Consider the following 12,308-nt stretch of genomic DNA (forward strand, 5'->3'; position numbering starts at 1 on the left):
TGTTAGTGTGTGGTTAGGAGGGTGACGCCATAGTGTATTAGTGTGTGGTTAGCAGAGTGTGACGCCATAGTGTGTGCTTAGAAGGAAGAAGCTCACCACTTGCAGTTACGCCGACTTAGGTTCATGGCCCCTTTAGTCGTTGACTAGCTTTGTGCTGTTGGTCATGAGAAGTAGTAAGTGTCACCCAGACCCTAGAGTGGTGCATTAGTGCCCGGGGCCCTTAGCACGGGGCAGCTGGCGAGCAGCTGACGTTATTCCTCCATGCACGCACCAAGCCTGTCCTCTAGAGTTCTCAGGCCCCCGGGCAGAGGCAGGTCTTGGGGCCTCATCCCAGAAAGGTCCTCAGAGGCTCCGGGGACGTGGGTGTCCCAGTGAAGAGGACACGTGTTCCTGCTTTGCCGTGATGGAAGTGTCCCTTTGTGGGGCGTCTGTGATCCTGCCTGTTTCTGTAGGGGTTTCCTTTAACCTTCTGTGGAGCCCTGTGGGATGACACTTCTGTTGCAGGTTTACCTGTTGTACCTGAGCAAGCTGGAACCTGGTGGAGGTAGGGAACTGAGGTCACCCAACTAGTTAAGGGTGGGGTGGGTTCGACCCAGGCTTGCTGGCTCCAGGTTACTCGCCCAATCCCTTCAGCCTAACTGCAGCCTTGAGGGAGGGTCGCCAGCTGGTGCCCCAGCAGTTCTGTTCATTCCCCATCAGATGGGTGAGGGAGCAGTGTCCCCTCCAGCTCCTGGGCTTCTGATCCCGCTCACCTTTCAGATCCCTGACCCCTGAAGCAGGGTGTTGGCCTTACCAGAAGAAGGGCATTTTGGCATTCCTGCCTCTTATAGCTGAGAGCATTAGTTGGTGGCACGTTGTGGTGCCAGGTGTGAGCACTCCATGGCCAGAGAAGAGCTCTGGCCCTTCTGGCCTGTGTGGCCTCAAGGCAGTGTGACTTCCTGGCCAGGCCCTGCATCTGCTGAGCTTCAAACCCCAGCTCCTCCCTCATAGCTGTGAGCTTTGGGGCAGTCGCTTAGCCCTCTACTTCTTCCTCTATAACGGGGGTCGTCATAATCCTACCTACCTTCTAGAGAAGTTGTAAGGGTCCAGTGGGAGAATCTGTGGGAAGCACCTGGGGCTGTACTTGCGCATCATAAGCGCTCAGTGAATGCTAGTGCTCGTCACCTGTGAAACGGTGCTGCAGTTTCCTGCCTTGGAGGTGTGTGGTGATGAAACACAAGACGTGTAAGCGAGCTGGCACAGCACAGGCTTCAGTTCACCCTCGCTGCCATTCTCATTGTGAACGTTGCTGTGAGCAGAAGTCACTGTTGGTTTCTCCCTGCAGCCCCAGCCCAGCACGCTGCTGCCAGCTAACGGGAGCTTTGTTCTCTTCCAACCAGGTCAGGGAGCTGGAGAGCCGAGAGGCAGAGCTGAGACGCCGCGACACCTTCTATAAGGAGCAACTGGGGCGCATTGAGAGGAAGGTAAGGCTGGCGCTGGCTCCCTTTTCCGGGGCCAGGTCCTAAAGGCGCCTGACAGAATCCACCGCCTCGTGGGGAGAGGGGCTCGCCAGCTCCCTGCAGACACGCCGCACGCTGCAGCGAGCACCACACCCCCAACCTTTCAACAAGTTGCATTCACAGAGATAATTGGTTTTTAATTGGCCCCCATTTTGTTGAATGTGGCTGGCTCTGCTATAGTTCAATTTAGAAGAAATTCCCTTCTACCACAGGGCGGTGCTGAGACCCGGTTTACTTTCTCACTTCAGTTAAGCCACACTGGATAAAAATAATAATAACGTGAAGTCTTGCCATACAAATATATTAAAGTTGTGTTATTGATTTTCTCCTGGGAGTCGGGAGATCAAAGTGCACCATGGCTACACACAGTCTCCTTTTCTAAGAATAAGCCTTTGAAATGAATGAGATTCAAAGACACACCATCTTTCCTTTTTCTTAAGCCTACACCAACTCTTGAAAATTCGTTTGATAACTTGCTTACTTTTTTGAGGGGCTTAATTTGTTGATCATGTTAGATTTTTCAAAGAAACGGCTTAAAACGTGGGAGCGGATGGTTGAGAGGTTAAAAAAATTGTTCTCCCTCATGCCCAAGACAGCATGCCAAGCAACCTGAGCCATCAGCTTATTGCAGGCAAATCTTTGAGAATCGTTTGTCACAGTTTGGGAGCTTTGAAATTGACAGTGTGCTAGAGGGGCCTGATTTCCAAGGGGGTTTTCTCCTGTGGCACTCCACGCGGATCGTGCTTTTCTGGATTTCCAGGCAATGGGGACAGGAGGGAGGTTCCTCCTGCTCTGTGGACACCCTCCTGTCCGTCCCCTGCAGGGGTTTAGGGGACAGCCAGCATTGTGATGTGAACATGAAGCTCTATGGTGACAGCCCCGTAGTCCTGAGGGTTGGCATTGCACCCTGAGCCACTTATAGAGATGGCCCTTAACAAGCAAATGTTTCCTGAATAGACTCCTGCCCAGGTTTGACTATAGCTGTAATGACAAGGATTATGATTTGAGATCCTGGAAAAGGGTAAAAAAATGCCACCAGCCATAGCTCTAATTGCCACAGTCGCCCATATGCTCGTAGGCACAGAATTTTTTATGTGTGCGATTCTGTGGTCTCCCGCTGTGCTCCTCTCTCTGAGTTTGGCTCCTAGAAGCCTTGTGTGTGTGTCTGTTTGGGGTGGAAGGGAAGTAACCTCACAGCATTTTTCCTCCCCTAAAATCTGTCTCTTCCCCTTGTCACTGTCCATTCTCATCTCTACTCCAGCTCTCCTCCTTAAAACATCCTCTGCTTTGCTGAAGGAAAGGAGATTCTCCTGGACAAGCCCTGTCTCATCTGTTCTTCCCCACTCTTCATAGTGAGATCCAGACTCCTTCCAGATGCAGATGTAGGCTTTTTTTGTTTTTAAATGAGGTTTTCCTACATGATCGTGAACAGTTATTGAATGCTTCCAGAAGGAAGTGCAAAAACAGGATCTCCTTTCCGCCTCTTAAACGCCAGCATTTTGCTGGTGACAATACAAAAAAGGAAAGCACTTCCAACATCCCAGGAGCTGGAGGTGGGAAGGAGATGGAGATGGAAGGGAGGGAGAAAGGGGAACAGAGAGGCTCAGTTGTGAGGCTTACTTGTATCCGTTTTGAAAAAGGTTTTCCATCTTCTCCATAGATGATTTTATTCCTGTAATGGCTGGGAAGGTGGAAGACACAGCATCCAACAATCTTTTTTGTTCGCCGTTGCTTTTATGTAATTCTGCTTTCCTTTGTTGAATACTCTTGGACCTTGACATTTTCAGCTCCTGTACACACAGCTTCAGGCCTTCTAGTCATCAAGTGCCTTTCCTTTTCATTCCCATTTCCTTTTAAGTTTAGAAATTGATGGTGAAAACCTGTTCAGGAGAAACTTGGAACAGCTGCTGAATCGTCCTTGACCACCCGAAATAGTTGGGAGCGTGGTCACGGGGGAGGGAAGGTTGGGATGGAGGAGGTGGAGGCCTGGGTTCATGGAGGCACCACGGCGTGTCCGCCGGCCTCCGGCTGGAACCCTGTTGCCCTTCTGCCTGTAGGATGCTGTTCCAGGTTGGCCCGTTGTGCTTGGCAGGTAGGGAAAGCCTGCACAGAATCCAGACTCGTTGTCGAGAGGGAGGAGACTTCTTGACCCTTTTGTACTGCAGTATCTATCCTCTGGATGATTATTCTTGAGTGTGGAAATCATATTCTGTAGGGCTCCTTGCTTTATAATCTTTCTGAGTAATTGTTCTTCACGCCCACACAGCAAGTCTAAGTGAGGGGGCTTTTCCATGTTGCCACAGAGAGCAGTGAGCTGCTGGGGGTGCAGGGGCCTTGTGAGGGTCTTTTGGTACCTGGCAGCAAACCCCAGACTTGGTGTTCACACACAGGTTGTGGAGCAGAGGGCAGCACGGGTTAGTGATGGACCTGGGCCTGTGTGCAGCTCTTCACCGTCACTCTCTGCAGCTACCGCACTTCCTCACGTCTCAGCTTCTTCTTTTTCTTCTTTTTTTCTTTTTTCCCCAGGAAGATTGTCCCTGTGCTACTTCCGTGCCGGTCTTCCTCTATTTTGTATGTGGGATGCTGCCACAGCAGGGCTTGATGAACAGTGCGTAGGTCTGCACCCAGGATCTGAATCCACAAATCCTGGGCCGCCGAAGTGGAGAGCACAAAATTAACCACAATACTCCTGGGCCAACCCCCACATCTCAGCTTCTCCATCTTTAAAATGGAGATACTAATGCCTTCTGCAGGGAGTTGATAGGGGCAGCAGGGGGTAACATCTGCAAAGGTGTTATCATATGCTAGGTGCCTGGCAAGTGCTGACTTCACTCTCTAGCACATGGTGGTCCTGAGGGTTCTATTTCCAATCATAATGCTCCAGGGTTGGATTTGATGGATGAATGTGTGCACGTGCACGCACGTGCATGTGTGCTGGGATGGATTTTATCTTCAAGGATGGCCCGCTCTGCAGGATGGAGAAGCCTCCTCTCCAAGCCTCGGTGGGCTTTTCTCGGATTCCTGCCATGGTGCCCATCAGTCCTTCAGTGTGCAGAGCAGTGTGGGGACCATGTGGGTGTTTCTCACGTGCCTGTGAGAGAGAGCAAGGCCCTTTCCCATTTCCATATGTGAGGCATATGGCCTAGGGAGATGCAACTCTCTGCCACCTGTGACTGTCAGAGTCATGGCCGCTGAACCTCTGGCCATGTTAACTGGTCTCCCAGAGCGTTTGCTCACCTGCCACTTTGTGATTTCCTGTGGAAACAAAAGAACCAGGAGTGGGCTCCACCTACACCACGCCTGCGTCCAGCTATCATGGGGATCAGGGAGACTTGTGCCCCTTCAGAACCAGCACACTGTTGTCTTTTAGCAGAAACCTCGGTGCTGAGTGGCTCTGAACTAGACCCTGACAGCTGTTGAGCTGACCACTCAGGCTGGCCAAGGGTGTCGCCTGCCTTCAGCCATGGGGCCGACTAGGGTCGGGGACAAGCAGGATATGGAGTCCAGCAGGCTGCAGTCCTGGTTCTGAGTCAGTAACTTAACAGCCTTGTGACTCTGAGCAGAGTGTTTAAATTCCATAGCCTCAGTTTTCTTATCTTTGAAATGGGAATTTTAAGACTAACCTGCCGATTGTTTTGGGGGTGAGTGACCATTTGTATGAAAGTAACTGAGATAGAAATATTTGATTCTCTTTTGTGTTATTTCCATCCTCTTTCCCCTTCTTTAATAAATGCATGGCCATTCATTAATCCCACATTCACTGATTTTGTTAAATGCCCAGAGATGGTTCAGACAGTAGGGGGTCCTGCCTCACATGTTCACAATCCAGTTTGGGAGGGGAGGAAGGTGTTGAGGATTAGGACCCCAGACGGGACGGTGCGCGAGAGCTATTTCCTGTGACCAGGGGACCTGCTGGCTTTGTAAAAAGGGTCTCACTTTTACCAAACTCAGCAACTGCAAGGTAGAGGGGGCATTTTCCAGGTCGAGCTTCAAAGACTGAGGCAGGGAGGAATTTGGGAATGATGTGTGTTCTTCCTGGATTTGGGGCTCTTTCTCTCGGAATGTGAATCTGCCTTCCTGCCGCTGTTGGGAGCACACACCATCCTGGCTTTCTCCTGGTTTTCTCTTTGCTTCTACTCAGGTTTTCTTTTCTTAAGGAACAACTGTCGTGTGATCCTGCCAAAGCCTGAGCCTTCTCAGTGACAGCACTGAACAGCCCCTGCCTGGTGTCCCTAGGGGTGTCAATTGAGTCTGTTCAGGAAAACAGGAGCTGCCGTAGGGTTCAGAGGAGGAGGAGTTAAATACGGGAAATTCTACTTCACAGGAGAAGATGGCCCACTGGTCAGGAATTTGTGAAAAGGGCCCAGCCTCACCCACGCCAGGGAAATGCAGTTACAGCCACAGGGAATGCCATGGCGTACTCAGTGGAATGGCTAACATGGGCATGATGGACACAAGAGCTGTGGTTTAACCGGAGCTGTCAAATACTGCTGGCGTGGGTGTCAGTTAGCAAAGCCGCCTTGGGAAACTGTTATCCAATGTCTGTTGAAGCTGCACGTAGGTATACCCCATGACCCAGCAGTTGTATCCCCAACAGAAATGTGTCCCTAGGTTCACCAAGAGAAATGCTGTGGGATTTTCATTGCTGCATCATTCATGATAGCCCCAAACTGTCAACAGTAGAGTGGATAAACATGGGAGTTGTCACAGTGGAGGCCCGCACAGGAATGAGAATGAACAAGCCGCTGCCACAGGCAGTGATGTGAGTGACTCTCCCCAGAAGAACACTAAGCTAAAGGGCCAGACATAGAGGCGCACACACACTCTGGATGGGTCCATTTCTACGAGGTTCAAACAGAGTGAAACTAATCTGTAGTGTTAGAAAGTGGATAATGGTGCCCTTTGGGGAACGGTGACTAAGGGAACACGCACGCAGGGGTGAGGGGCTAAGGTTCCCTTTCCTGATGGGGGTGCTGGTTACAGAGGTGTGTTCACTAGTGAGAATTCATCAAACTGTGTTTGGAAGGTTTTCCACTTCTCTGTCAGTATGTGTTATACTTAATAAAAAATCCAGTGCAGCTAAGGAAGGCAGGCCTGTCTGCAGGCACCAGCAGCATCACGCAGCACCCCTCTTCCGCACTCCCCCAGGACCTATGTCCCTGTCTTGTGTTCTAGCACTCACCACGCTGTCTCGTGGCTGCTGGCGTCTGTGGCTTTCTCCCTTCCAGCCTGTGAGGGTCTGGGAGCTCCAGGTCCTTGCTGCTCTAATTCGTCAGGGTGGGTGCAAGGTCTGGCATGGAAGAGGTTCTCAGTAAATGTTCGCAAGAATAAAGAAAGGAAAGCACGTGTGCTCAAGCAGGAGGGAGTGATACAGTGGGGGTTCCAGGAGGAGAAAGAGGGAGCTTTTGCTGAGGCCTTCTTGGCGGAAGTTGTGTTTGGAGAATGAACAGGATACAGCGGTCAGCCCATGGGCAGGGCATGGAGAAGGTGGGGCTTCTGGACGGAGACCTCAGCTGAGGTGCTTCATGTAGCATTTGGTAGTGGATGGTAAAGCTGTGAAAATAAAGTTGGGGTCAGAATGTGAGGGTCTTTGGATGATTGGCTGATAAGAGTGGCTTTCCTTTAGGATAACATTGGGAGTTCTCGAAGGGCTATAAGCTGGACAGAGATTTGAGCTTGAATGTTCAGAATTTAGGTGCCATTAGAGAAAGAGAAAAATTCAAGTGAGCCACTACCCGTGGTGAAGGTCACCAGTTTAATTGTAGACATGCACATAGGAAGTGGAGATGACCAGCAGATGATTGAGAAGTGTCAGACATAGAGTTCTGTGTCCTACAAGATGACAACCACTACACTTTTGTGGACTTATGCTATGTGCCAGGCTCTTTTACAGAAGTTATCACTAATCTTTGCAGCAACCCTGCAAGGTAGATTATGTTACACAATTTACGAATGAAGAGACTGAGAATCAGGTTAAATGAGCTGCCAGAAGCCATGCAGCTGATGGATGAAGTCAGAGCTCCAAGTCTCTGCTCTTTCCACCACACCGCACTGCCTCCCAGCTCAGCTGAGAGAGAAGAGCTTCAGGAGAATGTGGACAACAGGGCCAAATGCTGCAGGTCACAGAGGACTAGAATTGAGAAGAGGCCTCTTCGTTGCCTTCTGAAGGACATGTGGACATGTGAGTTATGTTGAGGGAGCCTCTTCAGGACTGCAGTGGAGACTGAAGCTGGGTTACATGTAGATTTAGGGCCTGCAGTGAAGGCGGGAAGTGGAGGAAACAGGTATGGACTGCTCTTTCAAGAATTTCATCAAAGAGAGAACATTGGTAGTTAAGAGGGAGTGACTTGAGCATATTTTTGGGAGGAGAATTCGTGACATCTCTCTGAGAGGGGGATCTGGTGGAAGCCAGGTCCCAAAGGTCATTGGAGGGCATGAGTGGGAAGGGCTGCCCTTATCCGGGAGGAGCTTTCTCAGAGGACTCGCCCTCTGACTCGAGAGGTGGAATGATTGCCAGCCATGTGGTGAGTGAGGGTGTCTTGTTGGAAGAACTGCTGACTGCCAACTGCTCTGAGTGGCCAGCAGACATTTTTCCTGAGTGTGGGGAGGCTTGCTTTGTGTCAGGCCCAAAGTCAGTACCAGAGAGTTAGAGAGGGGCTCGCCTTTTAGGATGAAAGCCTGAGACATGGTGAGTATCCCAATGTGACACGCCTGTGGAGAGAAGCTGCCAGAGCAGTGGAAATTCAGAGGAGACAGACAAAAGTGACCTGAAAATGGTAGAGCAAGAAACTGGCCTGATGGGGAAGGAGCCCGCCTCCTGATCACCGTGGGCAGCAGTTCTTTACCTGCTCAGCTGACTGGTCTGAGCCCAAAGGACATCTGAAGATTATTGAGTCTAGAAGTTCTTCATCAGGTGAGCTAAGAAGGATGCTGCATACCAGCCACTCCACTAGTACCACTTTTGGTAATGCTACCAGCATAAACGTGACTGTGCTTAACGGTGTACTGGAAGTGATAAGTGAAAGAGCATATTGCTTAGAGATTTAGGGTGGCCTTTTTTGAGTAAGAACAGGTTTTTTTATACGTATGCTGGTGGGACCCTGGGCCTTTGATAAGTATGATCAGTGAGCCAGGAACAAACGAAGAAATTGAGAACCACTGATCCAATCCACTTCTTTTCACAGATAAGAAAACAGCCCTCAGGCAGCTAAGTGGTTTGAGAATCACTTGGTATAGTAAGTGCTGCGTCTTTAGATCTCGGGACCTGGGTTTGAATTACAGCATCACCAACTACTAGCTTTATAGGCTTCATCAAGTCATTTAAGCCCTTAAGCCTTGGAAGTTTTCATCTTTACAAGGGGGGGCAGTAATAATTACACTTTCAGGGTAATAAAGGACATAACGTAGAACCTAGACTATTGTAATATATTGTACTATAAATGGTAGCTGCCATTTCTATTACCAACCGGATATAACAATATAACTGCTGTTTTCCTCATTGTCCCAGAGGTCACACAGCTGGTTAATAGTATAACCAGCACTCTAGTTCCTTGCAGCTCTATCCAGTAGTCTTATAGTTTTTCCACTATAGGGTGAGAGTAGTGGTTAATCACAGTCTCTGAAGTTAGATGCTTTTAAATCTTGGCTTCCACCACCACCACCTCCACAATCATTGCATCCACCATCACCTCCACCTCTCCCTCCTCTACTTCCACCACAGCCATCACCATCACACCTTCTACCTCCATCACCATCACCTCCACCACCACCTCCAACTTCACCACCGCCACCTCCATGACCATTACCACAACCACCTCCACAATCATTACATCCACCATCACCTCCACCACCTCCAACTTCACCACCATCACCTCCATGACTATTACCACCACCATAACCTCTATCTCAATCTCCTCTGCCTCCACCACCATCATCACCACTACACCTTCCACCTCCACCACACTCACCTCCACCACCACCACCACCTCCACCTCCACCTCTACCACCTCCCCCTCCACCATCACCTCCACATCATCCCAGCTTCCTTGCTTCTACTCTGTGCATTGCTTCTGGTATGTTTTCTAAAGACCTGTTACTTTACCTCACAGTCTCATCTCATGCTTTGCAGAAATCATCCAGTTTATCTCACAGTTGCCTCTGAGGTGAGGAGGGAGCAGAGACTCCTCCCTCTGTTACGCATTTGGAGAGTCTGTGGCTTTCCTGGGCCTTGCAGCCGGGCATCCTTGGGATAGATGTCTGAGCCAGGGACTCCACTGAACTGATGGTCCACCTCGTCTTTCCTACACACAGTACCTGAGTTACGTCACTTGGGTTTTGTGGCAGTGGGGGTTGGAAATGGGGGGAGGAGCGTTTATCACAAATGAACATGAGGACACTCAGAGAGGTTAAGGGATGACATAAGGTTTCACAGACGTTAAACTTCAGATCCCAGATTTGGACATGTCTTTCTGAATCCGTGTCTGTAGAATAGGAATAATAGTAGTTCCTGTCTCATAGGCTAGTTCTGAGAATTAAATTAATTGATACAATATTGCTAACAAACTCTTCCTCTCTGTCTCCAAAGCTGGTTTTCTTGGTGCTCAGTTACTGACATTTGCTGAGTGCTCCCTAAGTGCAAAGCAGTGGCCAAGCACCTCACCTGGACTGCCTCCTTTGACCTTCACAATGATCCGGTGAACTGGGTGATAAAGTGACATCTGACTTGGTTTGAGTCATTGCTGTGAAAGTGCTAGGTGTGCTCTAAGCGCATTTCATGTACTAATTCATTACATCATCAAGTCAGTCCTATGAGGGAGGAACTGCTGTCAGCCCTATTTTACAGATAAACAAATAGGCTTTGAAATTGGCAGCAGTTGTCCCGGGAATGATTTGGGATGGTAGGGAGCAGTCAGGGTTCGCTGCCCCTAGGCCCTGCCAGGCTAATTCAGGGGATGCCTTGTCCATCAGTTGACCACACTGGTCAGCTACTCCGAGTATTGTTTGAATCTGTATTAAAATGACCTAGAGCGGAATTTAAGTAGAATAGTACAATGAACCTCTATGTTTCTATCCCCCAGACTGAACAATTTGGCCACATTTGCTCATCTCTCTCCCTTTTTTCTCCTTTGTTCTTTGCTTAAGTACCTTACAGCAAATCCCAGTGACCACGACATTTCCCCCTACATATTTCAATATGTGTCTCTAAAAAGTGTGGACATTTTCTCACATAACTACAGTATTGTTATCTTGCCTCAGAGAATTAACATTGATTTCCCCAAAATATGTTTTTCAGGGTTTTTGTTTGTTTATTCTGGTGTAAGTCAGGATCCAGCAGAATCACCAGGTTGCAGTTGGTTCTTAGGCTGTCAAATCTCTTATCACTTAGACAGACCCTATTCCCTCCCCCACCTTTTTTTTTTTGAGGAAGATTAGCCCTGAGCTAACATCTGCTGCCAATACTCCTCTTTTTACTGAAGAAGACTGGCCCTGAGCAACATCTCTGCCTATCTTTCTCTACTTTATATGTGGGACACCACCTCAGCATGGCTTGATGAGCGGTGCTAGGTCCAGGCCCTGGATCCGAACTGGTGAACCCCAAGTTGCTGAAGCGGAATGCACAAACTTAACCACTATGCCACCAGGTCGGCCCTCTTGTCCCCCTTTTTTATGCCAATGACTTACTACAAAAACTTGTTAGGTTCTTCTTGCCTTATTTCCTCTTCATTGTATCAAACCTGGTCCAGAGAAGTGAAGATAAGTGCTGCAGGGAAAGCTAACTGTACACCATGCTAGGCAAGGGCTCGTCTTCGTGGTTGAGTTGCTGTCCACCGCAGCTGATTTGTGTCATACCCTCCTTTACTGTGCTAGGGTCCTTTTAAACACAGGCTCAATCAGTCTCTCCTCTTGAAGTGGTTTCTGCACCATTCCTGGCAGCAGCTGCATTAACGTGCTGCATTTCCTGCTTCAGGGTTATTGTCTGTTGGTTTTCCCCAGCACATTAAGTCTCCTAAATAGGTACTTATGGGTTGAAGAGCCTGAAGTGCCTGTCCGTCATGTATGCAGGTTACCACCTATCCCTGCTAGGAGAGATCCAGTTATACACATAATTTTAATTAAATAGGTACTCCATGGCCTTGTCCTTTCCTTTCCTTCTCAGCTCCTCCCTTCCCAGGCTCTGTCATCTTAACTGGACCTGGTAAATTCTCTTGGGCCTTTCCTTCATCCCATGGCCACAGTGGTGGTGGGATGCTGAGAAGGGAATTTTCGATTACCCTTTGGCCTGTCTCCGCTTGTGCTCTGCCACCTCACGGCACTGGTGACCAAGTCTTATCTAGGTTGTTGAGCTAATAGCCCCTGTTCTTCCTTTGTCCTCCCTCCACAATGGCGGCCCCTTGTCTCTCTTGAAGCCATCACCTCCCCACTAGTGTCCACTTGTTGTAGGAGGACTCTTTCTTTCTAAAGCCCATCAATGACTTCCAGCTGCATTCAGGAGGAAGCTGGCTTTCCTCAGCCTGGCCTGCAGGGCTGTATGATCTGCCTGAGCCTTGCCTGTGTGGCCAGACCTTCTCCTGCCACACCTGGCATGCTCCTGGTTACACAGCCTCTTCCCCACTGTTAGGATCACCCTGGAGGCCTTCTCTCACCACTTCCAGCTACCCCCTCTGTGCAGGGCTGCCACATCGCCTAAGTCACTGTTTTGTCCCTGGAGTGATCTCAGTGCCTGGTAGATGCCTGACAGGGCGCCTCAGCAGCCAGAACAGATGACAGCATAGAGCAGCCAGCGGCAGAGTCTGGGCGAGGTGCACGCAA

The 12,308-nt window shown here is 49.5% G+C and overlaps 1 protein-coding gene across 6 annotated transcripts in view; it reads left to right on the forward strand.

Moving 5' to 3' along the window:
- The window catches only part of CHCHD6 (coiled-coil-helix-coiled-coil-helix domain containing 6), a 250,194-nt gene that overhangs the window by 140,221 nt on the left and 97,665 nt on the right, over window positions 1–12,308 (forward strand). For 5 of the 6 annotated variants that reach the window (XR_006891462.1, XM_046681054.1, XM_046681079.1 and 2 more), the window contains one exon: window positions 1,380–1,463. The exons of the other annotated variant lie outside the window; for it this stretch is intronic. Coding sequence is in view for 4 of the 5 variants with exons in the window: in XM_046681054.1 (XP_046537010.1) it covers window positions 1,380–1,463 (84 nt within the window). In the remaining variant the exon portion in view is untranslated. The remainder of the gene's footprint in view (window positions 1–1,379; window positions 1,464–12,308) is intronic. 6 annotated transcript variants of the gene reach the window in all.

This window comes from Equus quagga, chromosome 1 (genome assembly GCF_021613505.1).
Source record: "Equus quagga isolate Etosha38 chromosome 1, UCLA_HA_Equagga_1.0, whole genome shotgun sequence".
In the NCBI taxonomy this organism is placed as follows: domain Eukaryota; kingdom Metazoa; phylum Chordata; class Mammalia; order Perissodactyla; family Equidae; genus Equus; species Equus quagga.